Source organism: Artemia franciscana, chromosome 10, assembly GCF_032884065.1.
Source record: "Artemia franciscana chromosome 10, ASM3288406v1, whole genome shotgun sequence".
Taxonomy (NCBI): domain Eukaryota; kingdom Metazoa; phylum Arthropoda; class Branchiopoda; order Anostraca; family Artemiidae; genus Artemia; species Artemia franciscana.
This window is the reverse complement of record NC_088872.1, coordinates 33161460-33185031: the sequence shown is the minus strand read 5'-3', so window position 1 is coordinate 33185031 and position 23572 is coordinate 33161460. Positions and strand designations below refer to the sequence as shown.

Here is a 23572-nt window from a genome sequence, read left to right as displayed (position 1 = left end):
TAGCGCTAAAATACTTTTCACACTGCCTGAAATTAGTGACCCATGAACAAAAATACTCGACAGTTGCTTCCGTGCGCATTATTCATATTTTCTGGATATTGATTATACAACAATGCCCGACGAGCAAATTAATAATAATCCTAACCTAATTTTTCAAATACTTTTAAATTTTAAAAATATTATTGTCATTTTACAATCTTGGAAAAAATCGGAAGGGGAGATTATCCATGGGGAATTTTTCGAGGGGGCTTTTGCGTAAAGGAGGAAATTTTTCAAACAGTTTCAAATCTAAAATACGATCTATATCAAAAGGCGGGGGTCTCTGACGGGATTTCCGTTCTTTTAGAGAGAGAGAGAGAAAGAGAGAGAAAGAGAGATCGGTATATTTAAAAACTATCGTAGCATAGCTAGATTAAATTTAATTTAGCGGATAAGCTACTACCTTTTAATTTAGCCTAAAAGTTTCCATCTAATACCCTTAGCCATTCAAGAGATATTGTAGATACACCATTTTAACAACCTGGATGTACATAGTGTCTTTTAATTTAGTTCAAACATCTCCCAAAATATTATCTGAATGTTTGAATTAATAGCCTTAAGCCCCCCCCCCCCCCTCTCCGTTATAAAACAAATATTTAAACAGTTACTAATTTACATTATTTAAGGCCTCTTTCCAAGCGCCTGTACGGGTTATGTCATTCATGGAGGCATATTTATTGAACTTTTCGACTATTTTAAGCAAAATGGCTCAAAATTTTGATCAACAGTCCTTGGAGGATACGGGGGTTTTGGTCTTTGGAGGGTGAGAAAGACAAAGGAGAGGATTGGCTGCGCTCCATCCTCTTTTGATTCTTAAAAAGGGCATTAGAACTATCAATTTAAAATCGGACGAGTCCCCTCCGAAGTTTCCAGAATCAATCATTTAATACGTAGTGGCTCTGGAAAAAAATACATAGGAGGTTTATGGTTCTTTACTACAGGCAACGTTAGAGCGTGTAGCTTAAGGTGGTTTACGGGTTAGACTAGGCTTACAGCCAAATCAGGATTAAAACAACGCAACAACTTATTTTCCTTTTTCAGAGAATGATCCTCTACATGTTATCTAGAATTTCCATCCACCCATTATTAATTAGTTAGCACCCTAGACCTGAAATCCTGAGGACATGGGTTCGAGTCCTGTTGGTGCTGGCTATTTGGTTTGGAACGGGGGGTCAATGGCAAGACTTTGCAAGCTCAGCCAGAGTTGACCGTGCTCTAAATGGGTACCTAGAGGAATCTGGGGGGGGGGACAAGGGGAGCGTCGCATGATTTGCCCCCCACCGCGCATTGCACATCCGGCCGAAGGCAGAAAATCAGGAGATCGATACCTGCGCTAGACAGACCATTGGTCAGCATTCGAAAAAGTGTAAAAGTTTTTTTTATTATTATCAATTACTCAATTTCGTCAATGCTATCATTAGCATTATTCCCTTTGTAAGACCACTCAATTTTTTAGATAATTACTTTAGCTGCATCTGTTGTCTGCGTAATTATTATATGTTTGCTTTCACCCGAAGGCGACAGACAAACCAATAACCATTGGTACACACAACCAAAATTCTAAGGAGAGAAAGCCTGCAAGATGATCTTTCCGAGAGAGGGTACTAGGAATATCCTAATTCATTTTTAGGACCATCTCCCCTATATTTTCATCGTGGAAAAGTCACTTCAACAGTCTTAAGGTAACAAGATAGAATAATGCAATCAACCAAAACAATCCAAGAAAGAGACACTATGTGGCACGACAACAGTAGTAGGCAACTATACAAGGCAATAAAACAAAGATAGATTTAATGTACAAATAGGGTCACAATAAAGGTAAATACAGGTGGAAAAAGAATGCAATATAGTCGCTACAAAGGTTCACAAATAAAAGAGAATTGTGATTAGTTAGCACAAAACTAAAAATAGGAGATGCTAAAAAGAAACTTCAATGTATAGAGTTTGGGGACGATTGTATCTTAAGGCAGTGAAGGTAATGGACGGATTCTCAGCTGAAAATTATCAGAAGGTACTGTCAAACAAAGACGCTCACAAACCACTTTTCATAATACAGATGAAGCCAGGATTTCTGTTAGAGAAATCACTCTGTTCTTGCATGAAATCTGCGGATTCTTTATTTATGGGGTGGTTGGTCTTTCAAACATCTTATATTGTCATGGTGCAAAAAAAAAAAAAATGAATGGAATTAACTCGAAATCTTTTTGAGCGGCATAATATAGGGAAGTGACAAAATTGCCGAGAAATAGAACTTCGAGGTAGTAATTGCCGCTAAAAAAAAAAGAGATATGAAAACCCGTTCATTAAAAGGGTATTGTTGTTGCTCCGTTAGATGACGGCAGTTTCTGCTATGTTATTTCATATAAATACTCCATTTTGGGTTTTAATAGTAGAAATAGGAGTTACTGATTTATTTTATTTATCTCTTCATGAAATAGTGGTAAAACCCATTATGATTTATGACGATCAGGAAATATTAGTATTGACCAACACGAGATTTTTATCATTGACCAACACTAGTATTTACTGAAGGTTTTTATCATTTTTCTGAAAAAGCTGTCTCTTTGAGTTGACACAGTTTATCAAACAAGGTGAAATTCAAAAGAAGATTCACTGAAAAAAATGTTCAGAATTTTATCGGGTTTTTGCTCTGAAGTTGGCTTCAGTTTTGATGGGAAACAATTTGCTTTTTGTCACATTTTGGTATTATTTTTAGGGATTTTCCTTGCACCTGTTCAGTTTTAAAAGCCAAGCGAGTGCATTAACACTACAAGGTTAAAAAGAGAAGACAAGAAGTAAATTTCACCAAATCAGCCTTTGAAAGTTTCATTGTAAATAATGACAGGAACAGATAAAATGGAAATGTTATAGCAGAATGTACCGCGTAGGGACTAATACTTGTTCAAATCAATGAAAAGTATGTTAGGAATGTAAAATCAGATCTAAAAGTTTAATTATAGGAGCTAAATAATGGTTAACTCTCTGCAACCAACTAGTTGAACTTGTAAAATTGAATTGTTATTACAACCAACAGTCAAACTGTCAGGTTCAAATATTTATAAGTTACTATTTAACTTTATAATTACTACATAGATAACATTTAAGATATCTTATACATAATGCAAATGGAGTAATGCATAAAATATTTTAAATTCATGCTCATGAATAGGTTCCTTATCATAAAAATGTTAGTACCATGATCAGAGGTAAGCTCAAGTTCCACCCGCTGGGGAAAGGGGGCCATTCAAACCTTTTTGGGGGGGGGGGCGCCACCTCTGTCTCTAGGTATGATCATGATAATGTCACTAGTAATGATAACACACATCTCTCTAAAATGTCCATTAATGAATAGGCAATAAGCATTGTCTTTTTTTCATATAGAAAGAATAGTCAGCCTAGTGATGTAATCCAGGGGAATGTTTTTGCAGCTCTGTATTCATAAGAGTTTCTCTTAAAAATATGGAATATCCTGGATTAGAAGACCCCTGAAATCGTTGCTAGCAAACAGAATACTTTTCTTTCCATTTAAATACTTCACAGGAGCTTATTTTCGGGTGGATATTATGGCTACTAAATTTTAATTACTCGAATGTGACTTCTGAGCAAAGACACAAATATACAAAATAAGCCATGTTTTATACTAATGCAGTGCCAAATTACAAGTTCCTAACAAAATTGGAAAGCAAGAATAAAACACAACAGTGATATTATCCTTTTGTTTATATAAGAGAGCAGATTATTATTTTTCTCCTTCTAACCATTATCTCCATCAAAATAATTCTTGACAAAGAATCAAAAGGCAATACCAGAGCTTAAAACGCAGTTGAATTTTAAATAATAGAAAGCTAAACACAGAAATTGAGTCCAAGTTCCTTGCATCCTTCTCTCCAACACAACTTAAAACACTTTAAACAGTAAAAGTGACACACGGCATACAATAATAATCATAATGAAAGCTTACAACACATTATTAGTACTTCTTATTCAATTAAAAAACTTGGACGGAGATGTTAGAGATAAGGCCACATAGAATCCATGGTGCTGTGACTCGCTAAGATTTCACTGGATGATCCAATGCAAACGTTGCATTGGATTCAGTCGCTTCTATTTTTCTTCTCTGGATTTTGGCTTCAACGAAGAACAAAACAGAGGTCATGATCATGCCATATGTTCCAACGACGGCCAAAGCAAAGGACCAGGACAAGAAATTGTGCTCGTAGTTAGGCATCCAGTCCCGGGAATCACCTAATGCTCCGAAGACTACGACAGCAATAAAGCCACAAGCACCTGCAGAAACAATTAAAATGAGTCGTATGCTTCTCGGTTACACATGCGTATGTAGAAGAAATGTTCTATGCAAAAGCAAAGTAAAGAGAACATGAAAAGAAAGAAAGAGAAAACATGGCATCTTATAATTCACTGATTTTTTCCCCTTTTTACCATTTTATTTTTGGGGTGTGTTAATTTGTTTGATTTTTTCTCTCCTCGACCTTTCCTATTGATCGAGTGGTTATAATAAATGTTCAAATCTTGGATATAAAAAATGGCTGCTTTTAGGAAAGAGGTGTTTTTTCTTCAGTTGTTCTATTCTTCGCAATATATTATGAGCTTGAAAGCAGGTCAGTGGAGTTGTAAAAAATAACAAGAGCTAAGAGCTCATATGGCACTTGTGACGAGGTCGGAAGAGCCGAGAGCTCATATGGTACGAGGTCGGAAGAGCCAAGAGCTCATTTGGACGAGGTCGGAAGAGCCAAGAGCTCATTTGGCACTTGTGAGAAGGTCAGAACCTAAAGTTAAACTTTATAGCACAAGATCCTTCTAAATATCAAATTTCATTAAGATCTGGTCACCCTTTCGTAAGTTACAAATACCTCAATTTTCAAAATTACCTCCCCCCTCCCAATTCCACCAAAGAGAGCAGATCCGGTCCAGTTATGTCAGTCACGTATCTTAGACAGGTTTCTATTCTTCCCATCCAGTTTCATCCTGATCTCACCGCTTTAAGTATTTTCTAAGATTTCCGGTCCCCCCAACTGTCCCCCCCCCAATTACGTTTGATCCGGTTGAGATTTAAAATAAGATATCAGAGTTACGAGGTCCTTCTAAATATGAAGTTTCATGAAGATCCGATCACTCCTTCGTAAGTTAAAAATACGTTATTTTTCTTATTTTTCAGAATTACCCCCCCCCCCCCGCAATTGAGCGGATCCGTTCCAATTATGTAAATTACGTATGCAAGACTTTTGCTTATTTTTCCAACCAAGTTTCATCCCAATCCTTCCAATCTAAGGGTTTCCCATCATTTTAGGTCTCCCCACCCCAAACTTCCCCCAATGTCACCAGATCCGGTCAGGATTTAAAATAAGAGCTTTGAGCCACGATATCCTTCTAAAAATCAAATTTCATGGAGATCCAATCACCCATTCGTAAGTTAAAAATACCTCATTTTTTCTAATTTTTCAGAATTAACCCCCCCCCCCAACTACCCAAAAGAGAGCGGATCCGTTCCGTTTATGTCAATCATCTATCTAGGACTTGTGTTTATTTTTCCCACCATGTTTCATCCCGATCCCTCCACTCTAAGTGTTTTCCAAGTTTTAGGTTTCCCCCTCCCAACTCCCCGCCCCCATCACCAGATCCGGTCGGGATTTAAAATAAGAGCTCTAAGACACGATATCCTTCTAAACATCAAATTTCATTGAGATCCGATCACCCGTTCGTAAGTTGAAAATACCTCATTTTTCTAATTTTTAAGACTTACTCCCCCCCTCCCAACTACCCCAAAGAGAGCAAATAAGTTCCGATTATGTCAATCATGTATCTGGGACTTGCGCTTATTTTTCCCATCAAGTTTCATCCCGATCCCTCTACTCTAAGTGTTTTCCAAGATTTTAGGTTTCCCCCCTCCAACTCCCCCCAATGTCATCAGACCCAGTCGGGATTTAAAATAAGAGCTCTGAGACACAATATCATTCCAAACATCAAATTTCATTAAGATCCAATCACCCGCTCATAAGTTAAAAATACTTCATTTTTTCTATTTTTCCGAATTAACCGGCCCCTTCTCCCCCCCCCCAGATGGTCAAATCGGGAAAACGACTATTTCTAATTTAATCTGGTCCGGTCCCTGATACGCTTGCCAAATTTCATCGTCCTAGCTTACCTGGAAGTGCCTAAAGTAGCAAAACCGGGACTTTAGGTTTTCCCCCTCCAACTCCCCCCAATGTCATCAGATCCGGTCGGGATTAAAAATAAGAGCTCTAAGACACAATATCATTCCAAACATCAAATTTCATTAAGATCCAAATACCCGCTGATAAGTTAAAAATACTTCATTTTTTCTATTTTTTGCGAATTAACCGGGCCCCCACTCCCCCCCAGATGGTCAAATCGGGAAAACGACTATTTCTAATTTAATCTGGTCCGGTCCCTGATACGCTTGCCAAATTTCATCGTCCTAGCTTACCTGGAAGTGCCTAAAGTAGCAAAACCGGGACCGACAGACAGACCGACAGACAGACCGACAGACAGACCGACAGACAGACCGACAGACCGACAGAATTGGCGACTGCTATATGTCACTTGGTTAATACCAAGTGCCATAAAAACAAAATAACAACGATTCATATTAAATTTAGCATATGGCTTACACATATTTTACCAGGCTTGTAGGTGGTTCAGATGCGCTAGTAAAACAGTATCTTGGTCTTCAAAAAAAGATACTTTGCATGGAAAAATACTCTTTACTTTTTCTTTCATTTTAATTGAAAAAAGTCTACCTGACCATTCTTGCTCCTATTTTTTTAATGTATTTAGACTATCTATTTCTTTCTTAAAAAGTATTTTAAATTCTGAAAGCAAAAACAAATAGGATGGGAACTATTATAAACCTATTGAGTGTGCCAGAATTCAATTCACCAGTCCCAAACCCACTGGCAGCTATAATGCATCCCCTTCAAACATTTTGTCATTATAATGTAAAGTTCACACCATTCGTTCTTACTGCTTTATAGGCTGAGCCATATTTTCGCTGAAGAACTTGAACTTACCATCAGACAAATATACGAGATACCTTCTCATTGCAATTCCTGTGGGCATTTCCAGCAGGCACAGCTCATATAATATGAACAATCTCAGTTGCCCAATTGCCTGCAAGTCCTGTGGACATGGGGAGTCATAAATCTTTAAACACTTTTTATTTGGGTCTACATTTGCCTTCAAAAGGCTCATAACTGAGAGACTATTTGAATTTCCCTTACTCTATCTATCAGCAAGTGAAATTACATTATTTTATAAAATTGTGGAAAAAGCCTCTCACAGAGACTATCTGTTTTGGCTTTACTCTTATTAGTATTAAATAAAAAAAACTAGTTTTTTTAACTGAAAGTAAGGAGCGACATTAAAACTTAAAAAGAACAGAAATTAATCCGTATATGAAATGGGTTGTCCCCTCCTCAACGCCTCGCTCTTTACGCTAAAGCTTTTAATTGTTTTAAAAAGTGGAATTGTGGCAAAGAGTCAAACTTTAGCGTAAAGAGCGAGGGATTGCGGAGGGGACAAGCCATTTCATATACGGAGTAATTTCTGTTCGTTTTAAGTTTTAATGTCGCTCCTTACTTTCAGTTAAAAAAACTAGTTTTTTTTATTTAATTTCTGAACGTTTTTGAATTAATGCATGTTTGATTTTGGCTCTCCGCACATACATTATTGAAATGATATTTGTATATTAATTTTTTTTTGGCTAAATGGCTTTCTCTTAGTTTTGATCAGACGATTTTGAGAAATAAGGGGTGGGGAAGGAGGCCTAGCTGCCCTCCAATATTTCGGTTACTTAAAAAGGCTACTAGAACTTTTAATTTTTAACGAACGTTTTTATTAGTAAAAAATATGCGTAACTTAAGAATTAACTTAAGTAACAAACTTTTATATTCTTATATTTTTATTATGTGTACGAGGGGGTTTGTACCCTCGTTAATACCTCGCTCTTTACACTAAATCGTAAGTTTTGTCCCGATTCTTTAAGAATGACCCCTGAATCAAAAAGGCCATAGAATAAATAGTTGAAATTACTAAAAATACTTTAGCATAAAGAGCGAGGTATTTATCTCCTCCTAAATACCTCGCTCTTTATGCTAAAGTATTTTTAGAACCCCTCATATGCGTAATAATCTCTGTTCGTTTTAAATTTCAATGCTATTCCTTACTTTCAATTGAAAAAAACGTTTTCATGTTTATTTTTTCATTGTTTTTTTATAGTAATGCTAGAAAATCCTGCACCCTTCTCATTGAATTTTTCTTCCCCCATGACATATTCCTCTAAGGAAAGATCCTCCCACATAGCCCCCTCCCATCAACCCCACCCCCCAAACCAAAAAAATCCCCCTGAAAACGTCTTTACACTTCCCAATAACCATTACTATATGTAAACACTGGTCAAAGTTTGTAGCTTGCAGCCCCTCCCCAGGGATTGTGGGGGGAGTAAGTCATTCCCAAAGACATAGTTATTATGGTTTTCGACTATGTGAAACAAAATGGCTATCTCAAAATTTTAATCCGTTGACTTTTGGAAAAAAATGAGCGTGGGGGGGCCTAGGTGCCCTCCAATTTTTTTGATCACTTAAAAAGGGCACTAGAACTTTTCATTTCCGTAAAAATGAGCCCTCTTGCGACACTCTAGGACCACTTGGTCGATACGATGACCCCTAGAAAAAAAAAAACAAACAAACAAATAAACACGCACCCGTGATTTGTCTTCTGGCAAAAAATACGAAATTCCACATTTTTTTAGATAGGAGCTTGAAATTTTTGCTATAGGGTTCTCTGATACGCCGAATACGATGGTGTGATTTTCGTTAAGATTCTATGACTTTTAGAGGATGTTTCCCCCTATTTTCCAAAATAAGGCAAATTTTCTCAGGCTCGTAACTTTTGATGACAAAGACTAAATTAATTGAAACTTATATATTTAGAATCAGCGTAAAAATTCGACTCTTTTGATGTATCTTTTAGCACCAAAATTCCGTTTTTTAGAGTTTCGTTTACTATTGAGCCGGGTCGCTCCTTACTACAGTTCGTTACCACGAACTGTTTGATTGCTAATTAGACCTAATTGGCTCTCAAGTTTTTTATCACTTCATTGATGAATTTGGTATTTTTTCAACAGATCCGCGAAGTTGATTTCAACTATAAGACTTAAATAGAAGTTGACTCAACTTGCTCTAATTCCAATACAGTATTCGTTTTTACAAACATTCGGTCCTATAAGGCTCGCATGTATCTGCACAGAAATTTGTGTTCACAAGCTAGGGAATTGTGGGGGTACAAAGAAAAGAAAAAAACGGTAGACACAAATCTAGGGAGTCATGTCAAACATCACAACTTTTAGAGGTATCTATCCTAAATTTTCAGCTTGAGGACGTGTCAGAAGATTGGACCTAATGAATATTCCATAGCAGGGATACAAGGCGACTTGCAGTTAATATTGCTCTTTATGTTACCGTAAAATTCGTGTCAAGAGTATTGCTTCAAATTATACCCATAGCCTACATGTTTCCTCAACTGGTTCAGGAAACTGGCTGGTTTTAGGCTGTTTAAACGTGCATGCGCTACTCACATCGAAAAAAATATTATTTCCAACTGGGCAAAAATGTATCAAGACAATTCCAGAAAATCATGTAATTTCTTCTTTTATAACATAATTAGTAAACCAAGCTTTTATTTTAAATAACAAAAAAGTAAAAATACTCAATCTCAAAGAAGAAAATGGTTAATCTAAAAAAAGAGCCATTCACGATAATGCCAAATAAAAACTAGGAGCTATGTATCTTGATTCGTTAATATGTGTAATATTCCTCTGTTGTTGTGTTGAAAATGAACATATTGATATCTGGTCAAAAATATCTGTCATCATTGCTGTATGTTTACTTTCACTAATTTTTAGGGCCCATTTATCTTATTTTATCATTCATATTTTATCATTAATTTTTTTTTCTTATTTTATCATTCATAGAGTGAATGTATGATCTTACCTCCGGTTAGAGTAACCCATCCAAGTGCTTGGAGGATAAAAACTTGATAGTCATACGTAAAGCATAAGACATAGGCCGCAGTGCCTCCCAGGGCTATCAGCATACATATGAAACAAAATGTAAAAAATGTCTGAACGGCAATGAAAAACGCTAAAAGAAAAAAAAATACACATTGGATTAAAAAATAAGCAAGTATAAAAAAAGTATTCACTTCATTCATTACCAATTTGGGATGCGACTCACAGAACAATAGCAGAAACATAGGCTAATAAATTATAAAGACACTTTTATTATATAGATTCCATAGATCTTCTAAGATTTCAGAATGCCTTTCTTCTTACGACTAAGAATCTTCCCCTAAGATTAATAGATATAATATTAATAGATAAGAATACTTCCCCTAGTGACAAAACAGGATTAAAAGCAAGGTGCAACAAATTTATGATAAATTCTGCCTGATTCTAGCCCTTGAATCATTTGTTTTCGAGCAAAGGTATCCTACCTTGCAACAATCCTTGTATGAGAGATGAGCACTTAACTGATGCTTAACCTACGATAAGTGAGACTGAACGACAAAACAGACACAGGCTCCCCTAGGCACAGTTCCTATTTTGGCAACGAGAACCAAAGCGGCTATAGGCCCCCCTATATCTGCTCAGATTGAGTTAAGCCCTTGCCGCATTGGCATAAGTATGGTGGCACCTCGTCACCATCTCTTCCACAAGCTTAGGCTCACAGTCCCTTTCAACGTTTAAATGGCTACAACAAACGGACCTTTTTTCTTGTTGATAAAATACACCAGGGAGCAGATGTACTTGTGAGCATTTACAAGGCATCAAATGGAAAGACAAATGTCCAGAATGCCTATTTTTTGGTCGCATGATTTATGGAGCAGAGGAATCAGTGGCTAATCCCATCAAATCCAATGAGGGGGGGGGGTAGAAGTTGGAGCCAATTTTCCCAAATCAAGTGAATATGACAGCAAAAACTGAAAAATGAGCCATATGGTAGCATAAAGGTAAAGATAGACTAAAAAAAAAACTGACCTGTGTCTGCGGATGCTTGAATTATGCAGGTTTATCTTAGTTTTGACATTTTGGAAGAAACCAAATTTCAGCTGGGTGGGGGATGGGCAAACTGAGGTCTGTTAGGGGCAATTGCCCTCTGCCCCATAGCAAATTTCGCCCCCTGAGAGTTCTGTAGCACAAGATTTATGATATATGATCTAGTTCCGTTTTTTCGCTTAGTCTTTTTGAAATCTAAAATCTAGTAGCCTACTTGAGGGGATATGAAAGATACATAAGAATGGTACGACAGAAACTGTTTTCGTTTATCACTGAATGGCATACCTATCAAAGTGAAAGTATGACTGATGTGCCAAACGCTGGACTGTGGATGTTTTATGAGTGAAATAACATGCTGAGAAGCCTCTCTTGCAATAAAGTTGAAAATATTGGCAAAAAACAATGAACTTTTGATTCTATTAATAATGTTTAGTTTGCATTTAAAACACTGAAATGACTTTGAATAACGTGCTGAAAGAGTACCTTATCTGCCAGTTTGTTTTTCTTTTCTGTAGCCGTAGTGGAACTCATTGTTCTGACAACGAGTTTCCCTTATAGATTTGTGGTATGATGATTATATAGGCTATCTAGTCAAAACACTGGTTCATTTAACTCTTTATTATAGAAAATAGCGACTCACTTTTTCTTTGAAAATGGAAAGTAAAATCGTCTTTAATTACTTGTATCAGCCATCTTATAGGTAAATATGCTTCTGGAAAAAGTTAGGATGAGTGTAGTTCGTCCCCCTTCTTAACTAAATATTAGCCTGCAATAACATTTTTTTTTTTATTACGTCGGGAACGTATCTATTCATTGACTTGAGTTGCTTCCAGTTTAACTGCATCGTACTTCCCTCTCCCCTAATGGAGCTGGATAATGCAAGTTTGTTGATTTGCCAGTTTGAATTTTTTTTTTATTCCTCATTAAGAGTTGGTCCGAAATAAAGCCAATTTAAAAAAAAAAACTTTCGTAGGCTACAGAGGCTAAGCTATATCCAGCCTCATTAAGGGGGGGGGGGGTGAGGCGGAACTCAACTGTGACAGCACTGACTATATAATATTGGAAAAAAAGACACTGAATGGGGAACTTTAATGGTGTACAAATGAACTAGAGACCTTGATTTTTCAAGATAGTTTTTTTTCTAAGAAACGGTATTAAAATCATTCGTGTTGTAATTTATTTGAGGTAAGCTCTTAAATTGATTGTAAAACCATGCGACTGGAAACTTAAGAAGCAGAAATGTACGAAATTTGCCCCCTTAAGAGGCTGTAATGCCACTTCTTCGACATACTAGAGTAAAATTATAGTAACCCCTTTCTGAGATAGCAAGAAGTCATTTAACTAGAATTTTCAAGATAGCAAGAAGCACATAACCTAGAATTTTATCCCATAGGCTACTAGTTCCGTAAATATGCAGACTTGAATAGGCCTATAGGCTAATACATACGTGGCATTAAGTAATCCCTTATTTCAGCATATCCAGTAGTAAATGGCGTAAACACCCATCGACAACCATTGAAAAATCTTGAGTATGAAGGATCTTTAGGGTCTGGTAATGAACGGAAGCAATGGACCCAAAGACCCAATTTCTCAAACTTATCACCATAATATTTATCTCCCCAATTTTCAAGCCAATAGTTTGTAGAAAAGGCCACAGAAACAAGTATAACAGTAAGAGCCATTGTAATAATTCCAACTGTCCCTGTTGCAGTTCTCCTTAAACGATGCTTCCCAGCCATTTTTATTATCACTTTAACCACCTTATATCAAAACAAAAATTTAAAATCCAAGCGCCATGTTGTCAAGTATATACCAGCTTAATGAAACAAATAGGAGCTCTCTGCGCATTCTCAATGCTTACGTCATTTGTTACCTGAGTAGTATTCATAACTATTTACCTGAAGGACTTTTCGAGATTCAGTGGCGAAACAAAACTTTTCTTTTAATTTTTTCATCGCAATTATCGAGGAAACTACATACGTTGCAAAAAAAAGGTACGATTCAAACAGTTATCGAAGGAAGATAAATTCACAGGATACGATGTCTTTGTTGTTTTGTTTTCTATGTTGCCAAGGATAATTGGCATCGGTCAGGAGTCCTCGGGAGGGGGGATTGCAAGAATTAAGACTGAGTGAAAACCTCCGTAAATTCCAGTACGTCACGTGCACAATGAAAGGCCTTTGGGTTCATGCGCAAAGACGTATCGATATTACTACGAGGTATCGGTATAATTCACTTATATCTGCGCTATTTTTTTTTAAATTACCCCCTCCGGCCAAAAAATAACAAATTTATATATACGTTCCTGAACCCCCTCGAAGTCACTTTCCCGTTTTTATTAGAGAAGTTATATGCTTTGTGGGCTAGGAAGGCCAGTTTCCCCTGCTGCACACACAAATAATATACTTTGTTCTCATTTATCTTCTGTGAAAAAAAAAGATCACAAATGCCATAATTTCATCAAATTCCTGAAGGAGGGGACAATTTTGGAACCAATTTTCCCCAATCAAGTAAAAATGACTATGAAAATTGAAAAATGAGCCATACCAAAATAAGGCTCAATAGTAACCGAAACTTTAAAACGGAATTTGATATCAATAGATATATAAAAAGAATTGGCTTATTATGCCAATTCCAAACGTATAAGATTCATTGTTTCATGTTACCCAGCAAAGGCTACAAGCCTGATAAAATTTGCCTGATTTTCGAAAAATGGGGAAAACCCCCTAAAAGTAAAAAATCCAAACGAAAATTACACCATCAGATTCAGCGTATCGGACAACACTAATGTTGGGTTTTCCATCTCCTATCAGCATAAATGTGGAATTTTGTATAATTACCAGAAGAAAAGCTCACGGATGCGTATTAAACATTTTTATTTCAGGGGCGATCGTATAGAATCAATGTGGATAAATGTGTATAGAATCAATGTGGAACATCGGGAGAGGGATTATTCGACTCAGGGGCGTAATTTTCTATGGGGCGGGAGGGGCAACCATTAAGCATTTATCCCACCAAAAGGACACTCTAAAAAATCTGATGTATTTCTACCAGGAAGGTCTTGGTCACAAGAAATGCATTTAATAAGGTCTATAATAAAGCCCCCCCCCCCACAAAAAAGGCACATTCAAGTTTAACATTTTTTCAACATTTTTCCAAAAATTCTTCTCATACCATACAAAAATGAGCCAGATTCGTTGACCATGGTCTATAACTAATTGCAATCAATTTTTCTGTACCAGGGAAATTACATTTTTGAGCACATGAATTTCAACATAATTCTAGAAAATGTGATTTAAGTACTTTTTCATTATTCATTTCCACTGTATCAACCCTCAAACATGATAATTATTCCTAGTAAGAACAGTCATACTGCCAATTCTATATGATTCCCTTGCAATATAAAATAACTGGCAATTTTTCACATTAATATCTTCAGATATATGTATATCTAGAAAAGGCATGTTTAGATCACAGGAATCAGAATAATACTGCAAGAGAAAATATTCTACAGCTTCTTTACTATTTATCAGTCAGTAGCAGTATAGACCACATTGATTCTATCGTATAGAATCAATGTGGTAGAACATCGGGAGAGGGATTATTCGACTCAGGGGCGTAATTTTCTATGGGGCGCCCCTCCCAGACCTCAGTTTGCCCCCCCAACCCCAGCTGAAATTTAGTTTCTTCCAAAATCTTGTCAAAACTAAACCTGCATAATTCAAGCATCAACAGAAAAAAGATCATTGTTTTTACTACATATTTACCTTTATAGTACTTAAGGCTCCAACTTTGCCCCCCCCCCGCCAGGGGTTTCACGAAATTATGCCACTGATTCAAATGGAAATTGAAAATGCTCTTTTTGAGTGACCAAAAAGATTGGAGTGCAAATAGCCCCCCTAACGTGCCCCCTTTCCCCAAAGACCGTCCGATAAAAATGTTGAGCCATTTTGTTCAACATAGTTGAAAGACCCAATAACTATACCTTTAGAGACAACATGCCCCCCCCACAGCCCCTGGGAAAAGGTCTAATTTGCCCATTGTTTACGCATAGTATTTGTTATTGGGAAGTATACATACATTTTTCGAATGAGAGGGGGGAATTTTGTGCTCGGGGATTTTCCACGTGGAGATTTTTCCATGGGGAAGGAAGTTCCTGGGGAGTGAAATGTTAGGGAAAATTTTCCACTGGGGGGAATTTGGGACTTTCTCTTTGCCGTCTCAATTTTACGCATGGAGATATTAAAGTGTAATTGACAGGGGTGAATCCACCCGGATTAAATTGTCTAGAGGATCTTTCCGTAGAGGGGAAATTTTTCAGTGGAGGTGGATCCGGATTTTCTGCCATTATTTAAAAACGATCAGAAAATAAATTATAAAAAAAAGTTTTTTCAACTGAAAGTATGGAGCAACATCAAAAATTAAAACGAACAGAAATTATTACATATATGAGGGGGTTTCCCCCACTCCATCACCTTGTTCTTTACGCTAGAGTTTGAATTTTGTCCCAGTTCTTTAAGAACGACTCCTGAAACATAAGGGTCGTTTAATTAGAACAATTACAAGCTTTTTTAAAAGTGCTAAAACACTTCAGCGTGAAAAGGAACGTGTTTGAAGAGGGGATAACCCCCTCATACACGTAATAACATCTGTTCGTTTCATAGTTTAATGTTACTCCTTATTTTCAGTTGAAATGTTTTTTTGTTTTTTTTATAGAATCACAAAGGCAAATACATACTAAAGAAAACTGACCCCTTTCAGTGGATACTTGAATTATGCAGGCTTTTCTTAGTTTTGAAAAGATTTTTGATTAAACTATATTTCAGCAGGGGAGGGGTCAAACAACAGTATAGGGGAGCAGCACTTTCCATTTTTACGTTTCATCAGTTACTGATTTGAACGTATATAGGCTAACTAGCTAAAGAACCTGTCGGACAACATGCTTCAAATATATATACATATATATATATATATATATATATATATATATATATATATATATATATATATATATATATATATATATATATATATATATATATATATATATATATATATATATATATATATATATATATATATATATGTGTGTGTGTGTGTGTTTCCAGGTGCAATAGACCTAAAATGGACCAAGGGAGCAAAAAATGGCAAAATTTTGACATCCTTGGAACTTTAAGCAATGAAAAAATATCAAAATAGATAATGACGTACTGTAATCCTACCAAAAGGACACTCTAAAAAATCTGTTGTATTTCTCCCAGGAAGGTTTTGGTCACAAGAGAGGCATTTAATAAGGTTTAAATTACAGCCCCCCCCCCAAGGCAAATATACTGTACTGTAATAATCGTATGAGCAAAACATGTAGCATTTATCCCACCAAAAGGACACTCTAAAAAATCTGATGCATTTCTACCAGGAAGGTCTTGGTCACAAGAAATGCATTTAATAAGGTCTATAATAAAGCCCCCCCCCCACAAAAAAGGCACATTCAAGTTTAACATTTTTTCAACATTTTTCCAAAAATTCTTCTCATACCATACAAAAATGAGCCAGATTCGTTGACCATGGTCTATAACTAATTGCAATCAATTTTTCTGTACCAGGGAAATTACATTTTTGAGCACATGAATTTCAACATAATTCTAGAAAATGTGATTTAAGTACTTTTTCATTATTCATTTCCACTGTATCAACCCTCAAACATGATAATTATTCCTAGTAAGAACAGTCATACTGCCAATTCTATATGATTCCCTTGCAATATAAAATAACTGGCAATTTTTCACATTAATATCTTCAGATATATGTATATCTAGAAAAGGCATGTTTAGATCACAGGAATCAGAATAATACTGCAAGAGAAAATATTCTACAGCTTCTTTACTATTTATCAGTCAGTAGCAGTTCCCAACTAGTACCACATTTACTCTTTTTCACTTATTTGTTTTTCATCAATATTGCTTAAAAACAAATACTGATTTTGTGTAGCTTCAGAATTACTTTAAAACACTATTCTGATGAATGATGAACAACAACAACTACTACTACTACTAACAACTCACCACAGCACCAAGCCTTCTGAGGCCAACACAGCTACGCATGCCCCTCCTCCATCCCAATCTATTCAAAGTATCCATTTTTACACCCCCTCCCAGGAAGTTTAGATTTCCTTAAAAAAAAATTCTTTATGACATACTTCCACCCCAATTGCAGACGACCTGCTTTCTGTTTAGCCATTCATCCACACATTGTGCCCTAGCCATCTCAACCTTTCTCTCAATATTGCCTTTTGAAACTTACGTGGTCTAAGAAAATCGTCAATAAAATGATATTCTTCATCCAGAACATGCCTGCATCCTGTGAAACTTCTATCATAATGATGCCTAATGTCTTTGAAGTCATCAAAACATGCATTCCATAGCCCTGTAAACAATAAAAAAATTACATATCTAACTGCAATTCTACTTTTTGATTTTGTTGGGAAACTAAAAAACAAATTGGACATAAAAATTTTCTCAAATACCACTTACAATAGTTCTTTCAACTTCTATTGCCTATGTCATTGCTTTTACTAATAATTTGAGCCTTTCAATCTATTGTACCCAACTATCTTATCAGTGAGACATCTCCACAAGGACGTTAAGTTGTTTTTTTTGAAAAATGTTAATTTTTCAGTAGACTAAATAGTCACATCTCAAACACTTCCTTTTTTCTGTCTTGGAAAGTAGTTGAATAAAGTGAATGAAGCTTTCCAGAATGGATCCAAAGGCTAAATTCCACTAGGAAGGTAGTTTCAAGTTTTTGGCAGCTTCAAAATGTTGATTGAGTCCAACTTTTCTTTGACATTAGATTTTGACTAGATAACAAAATTCAAATGAAAGCAAAGAATTACATCGAAACTTAATATAAACAGTACTTAGTCTGCATCTGAGGTGGGCTGCCCCCACTCTTTACACTAGACTTTTATAGTGCTATTTTGAGAGTGCTGATGAGCACACTTCTGGTTTAAAGCCTTGGGGACAAAGTCAAATATTGGCATAAAGAGCAGAGATTGAGATGGGGGGAAACCCCACCTCATTTACAAAATAATTTCTGTTTGTTTTAAGTTTTAAAGTCACTCAATTTTTTACCTGTTTTTTTTTTAAACTTCTTTTTGTTTTTAGCACCATTCCTAGGTGTGGCATTGTATCATCCCTAGCCTATTCATACCATACCAATGTATAGGCAATACCATACCTACTCCCTCTTAAACCCAACTATTCAAGTCTGATTTTAACTTTTGCAGAACAGTACTTCAAGAAAGAGAGCTCATTTAGGGCATTTGCTTTTCCAAATAAAGTCCAACTGTCAAAAATGAACTTTAGTCTCCAGAATAAGAAACTTTTACTGCTTCAGGCATCTTGCTTTACTCTACCAGATAATTTTTTGTTCTAGATCAGCCTCTGATATTTTTAAATGGGTATAGTTACCCCAGTCCCAAAGAAAAGTAAGGAGCTGGAACAATGTATCTCATACTGCCCTGACCCTGTAGCCCTGATACTGTGAAAATTAAATGATCTGTCAGAAACTTCAAAGATGAATTATAGGGTTGTGATTTCCAAGGTTTTTGAGGCATTGTTTTTCCACTTTGGCAGGGGGTCAGGAGATCAATGCTCACTGAGTAACAAAAAGATACTAAAAAATGAATGTAGTTAGAAAAATTAGAAACATCCACATTTAAATTCCAACCAAACAAAGCTCCAGAAAATTCCTTAGACGCACTCATGATCCTCCCCCCCCCTTTCTTTCACTGTTTGTGCTGTTACACATAATAATGTATTCTCTTCTCTTATGCAGAAAAAAATTCTGCAATGAGAGAGTCACCACCTAGCACCAATATTACAGGTTTAGTTGAAAAATATTCCAACAAATGAAGTTAAATTTAGAGATTGATTTCAACCCCTACGCCTAATCCTAAAAAAGAATTAAAGCAAATTTATCTGAAGAGTCACAGAAAGCAAGAAAATTTGACATAAAAATGAACTTTTTGAGGCTTCAACTCAACTCAACTCAACTTTTTCTTTATTCAACTCAAAAAATACACAAACAATATTATGCCCTAACAGAGAGCAGAGCTTGTAAGGCTGGGACAGTGCAAAAACATAAGAAAAAACATCAACATCTCATCATAATAATGATTTCAAAGTATAATACAGTAGAAGACACACAAAATAGAAAAAAACTCATAAAAGATAAGTAAATACATAAATATTGGGCAGGAGGGGCGTGGGAGGCCATCCCAGACACAGGGACACAAAAACAAACGCACAAATAAGAAGATCAAATAATTTAAATTTAAAATTTTAATTTCCATCATCAATGGTGAATAATCAAAATTTTTAGCAAACAATCTTTAATATTTGCTTTTTTAAATTTTAGCTCAGACTTTTGGGATGGATCAAACAGAATTTTATCATTCAGCTTATGATTGTTAGCAATGAAGGGTATTTGGTATCTAATTGAAAACTTTGACCTTTCAGAGCTTACAAAAGGAATTTGATACATCCTAGACCTCCGACAATCTGAACGAGGAAGTAAGATTAACAGAGATTTGTCATAGAAATAATTTTTAGAATTTGTGTGCTTCAGGCACACTAACTTCCCCCTGCCTACAAAAAGATCTAGCAGCACTTCTCCATAACAGCTTATGTAAATTATACATCACTATACATAATTTTATAAAGCCTCAAATGAACCAACTTATTTAAATGAAGCTAGAAATAAATGTTTATATTAATCAGTTATTTTTTATAGACCAGTTGCATTTTTAGGATTGAATGTACCATTTAAATTTTCAATTGAAGCTTTTCCTCCATTGTTAGGACAAAATTGTTGCTTTCACCACAACATAATTAAAAAAGCCACTTTTCTGTGTCAAATTATTTTTCTACTTAAAAACAGCATTAAAACTTTTAATTTACATTTGAATGACCCTTTTAATGATTTTCCAGGACCACTGTTTTGTTATAATTACCCCTTAGAAATATAAAATAAACAAATATTCATGGTTATGTGGTGTTTCTTCTTGAAGAAAAATGCAAAGTTTTGCATTTTTGTAGATATGGGCTTAAAAATTTGTATTAGGGTTCTCTGATATGCCAAATTTGATGGTATGATTTCCATCTGTATCATACACCCATTTGGGAGGGTTTTGCTCCTTTCCCAAAAATCAGGCAAATTTTCTCATGTTTGCAACTTTTGTTGCTAACATTAAACTTATGAATTTTAAATATTTAGAATCACCATGAAAAGTGAATTCTTTTTATGTATATAAGCATGAGTTGTTCCTTGCTTACAACTTATGAACTGCCTGAAAACACAATTTAAATAATCTGAGTCATACCAGGAAACCTTTCCAAATTCAAAATAAACCTGAACAACTTCTGAAAAACCTATGAGTAAGGACTCAGCAGAAGTATGTGGCTCAAAACTCTTTCCTTGAATCTCATTTTTGCTGTAAATATATTTCTGAAAATTTCACTTTTGAAACACAAAGCTTGTCATAGTTAACCAAAGGTCAGTGCTTTTCAGAGGGGGAAAGGGAGAAGGTAGACACTTCAAAATAGCTTTCTGGAGCATAATTCTGGTTCTTCTCTAACAGTTTTTATACACATAAATCAACTATAAGTTTTTAAAATTATGAATAGCCTATCATCAAGAATTTTATTTAAGCCATTGTTAAGTCTAACATGTGCTGGCAACAATTGTTAGAGTAGCAATAATCATATCCTGTAAATAGCACATGCCTGAAGCAAGCTTGTCTTGTAATATCCATCCTTGTTGATTTTGCTTGAGTTAAGCAAAATACAAGACTAATTTGCAAGCCAAAATAAACCCTTGTTATGAATGCTTGACTCAAGTCAAATTAACAATTTTGTAACTAGCAAAATGATACCTGCAAATACAGCATCCCCACTTTTCCCTTGAGGATTTATGTTCCTTAGGTCTTTGTCTCTAGTCTAAATTCTCCTAGCTTGACCTAAGCGATTAGAGGCATTATATCTTAATTCAGTTCTGTGAACAATGAGTGAAAACAATCACAAACAGTAGGAAATTAACCTGGTTACTAATTTGTGTTTCATATTTCAATTCTTAATCTGTAGGCCTATTGTACATATTAATATCATGCAATAAATGTATTAGTTATTTATATTCAGTCTGTGTTTAACTTTTTATTTGACCCCTGGTTTTAGCAGTAGGCCTAACATATTTCTGTCATACCAACAAAAACTGTTTGCTAAGACTTGTATTGTATCTTTTAACCTCTAAAATTTACTCTAGTAAGTCTTTGATATACTGTTTCCTACTTAATAAGGGCATGATTGGCAGCAGTGAAAAGAAGAACTCCAACTCCATGCAAACCAGAGTTGTCATCTATGCGTGAGCAATACAAGTAGATTGACATTACCTTCACAGCATATATTTTATGCCCTGGATTCATTCCTGAAAATTTAATTCACGTAACTTTGTCAGTTTACAACATGGCAGTAAGCCCCCAAACTAGAAATTAACCCAGGATGGTGTACACAGTGATTTAAAAACTTACCAATCTTCAAAAAGTGTGACTTCCTGGTTCCATCATTTGCTAACCAGTTATCAGTAGAAAAAGCGACAATTATAAAGGCAGAGCTTACAATCAGCAGTAAGACTGCTGATTTTGATAACACATTCAAACCAAAATCAGGCATTTTTAAGGAAGTTTGAAACTACTGCTAAATAAATATCACATCTAAGATACTCATATATAGATGGCAGGGAATACATCTTGTTAACGGCAAAATCGGCAATAGAAAATGGAAAGGCACCGTCAAATCCAAACGTATAATTTCCATGTACAGAAAAAAGGTAAATGGTATTGATTAGACCCCAACGCCACAACAGTTTCTTATTCAGTGGTAAATAGCTGATTTTTACAGGAAACAGACACACCGAGTGACATACCGTTCAAATCCGACTAAACAGACAAGTCTATTAAACCCCTTTAGAACTCCGAGGGCACGTACTACATAATGTTGCACGAAAATTCGAGGAAAACGCGACATAAGCAACAACACTTAAAAAATCTGTAGTATTTTTTCAGACTTTTTAATCTCTTTCTTTTCAATAAACGGTAGCGTTCACCTCGCTCCGTATTTGTGTTTTCGTGATACTTCTCGTTGTACTGAAAAAAAAACATTAATCACAGTGTCATACCTTTCAACCGTGTGTATCACTATGTTGATACACTATGGTGAAACTCCTTTTCTTTGTATGCAGCAGAGTGCACAAGAAGTTCGTACCCGGATTGTTTGGAAAAAGAGACACCTACTGGAAATACCTTATAGCATTTAAAGTAGACCCAGTGTGGAGGCCTTGACTAGGACAAGATTTGAACAATAGAAGTTGTAATGCATGTAAATAGAGTTTGATTCAGCTTTCCATCTCCATCATAACGGACAGGGGCGTCAAAAGGAGGGGGGTCCAAGATTCAGAAATACAGTTTGTAAATTTTGCGGAGGAAGTCTGGCAGTGATAAATTTAGTTATTAAGCATAGGTAAAGCCCAATCAAAATTTAAAATCATTCCACAAGTTTGAAAAAAAGTTAAGGAGTGGTTAAATGTTGCGCATAATTTTAATCTTATTACTTTTTTTTTCTGAAAACCAAGCGAATTTTTTGGAACGGATATGGTAAAATGCAAAATTCGTAAACTTTGCATTTTCGTTGTTTCGCCAAATCGACAAAATTTAAATTAAGAAAGTAAAATCTGTTTATCATTTTAAATAAATTATTTGATTATCAAATTTAATGCTTTTGTATTAGTTTGACCGTTTTTAATTTCTCATTTTCTTTCGCCAAAGTTGAACAGCGAGCAATAAAATTAAATAAGCTAATTATGGCCTTGGTTGCAAGAGTTCAGAAATAAAATTTCAACTCATGGCTTCTTAGAAATATTTTTAAATTAGAATCGTTGATCTGAGGTAAAATTTTCATCAGGTGCTTTATTCGGGCGGTGTCAAATGGGGGGGAGGAGGGTGGGTAGTTTCCCCCAATAACATGGAGAAAAACATTATATATCCCATGCCCCTTGACTATCCGGATGTGGACCCCTCTTGCACTCCCCCCCCTCCAATAAAAATGCTCAGTTTTTATTATGTAAAACTCGAAAAAAAAATTAAAACTTTTGTGGCTCTTTCAATACAATCGTAAATTTAAGCAGTTCAAATAGCAATTCAGACATTGTGAGGTTTTTTATGGTGCGAAAAAAATTTTATGGAAAAGGACCATTTAAAATCCTTTAAATTCCAAATATCTTGCCGCTTCGCGACATACTAAGTCACTTGAAAGACGGAAAGTGATAATTCTTATACCCACATTAAAACTAAAAGAAGCGAAAATTGTGTAATGAAATTGGCTGAAAATT

At 35.6% G+C, this 23572-nt stretch overlaps 2 protein-coding genes across 6 annotated transcripts in view; one reads left to right on the top strand and one right to left on the bottom strand.

Annotated features, from left to right (window-relative positions):
* The window catches only part of LOC136032096 (uncharacterized), a 438713-nt gene that overhangs the window by 403935 nt on the left and 11206 nt on the right, over positions 1–23572 (top strand). The window lies entirely within an intron of this gene.
* On the bottom strand, positions 1814–21893 carry LOC136032101 (uncharacterized). Of its 2 annotated transcripts, XM_065712249.1 has the most exons (4): positions 21717–21893; positions 17432–17554; positions 10068–10217; positions 1814–4326 (listed from the first exon to the last, which is right to left on the bottom strand). In XM_065712249.1, the coding sequence occupies exons 1-4, from the start codon at positions 21856–21858 to the stop codon at positions 4091–4093; spliced, it is 651 nt and encodes a 216-aa protein (XP_065568321.1). In that variant the 5' UTR covers positions 21859–21893; the 3' UTR covers positions 1814–4090. The 2 variants fall into 2 exon arrangements, with proteins under 2 accessions (XP_065568321.1, XP_065568320.1); XM_065712248.1 differs by lacking the exons at positions 17432–17554; positions 21717–21893 and adding an exon at positions 12579–12960.

Coding starts and splice junctions, on each gene's coding strand:
- LOC136032101 (XM_065712248.1), bottom strand. CDS start 12,870: ATGGCTGGGAAGCATCGTTTAAGGAGAACTGCAACAGGGACAGTTGGA. Junction 10,218..12,578: donor AAGGGATTACTTAATGCCAC/GTATGTATTAGC, acceptor TTTTTCTTTTAG/CGTTTTTCATTGCCGTTCAG. Junction 4,327..10,067: donor ATGGGTTACTCTAACCGGAG/GTAAGATCATAC, acceptor TTGTTTCTGCAG/GTGCTTGTGGCTTTATTGCT.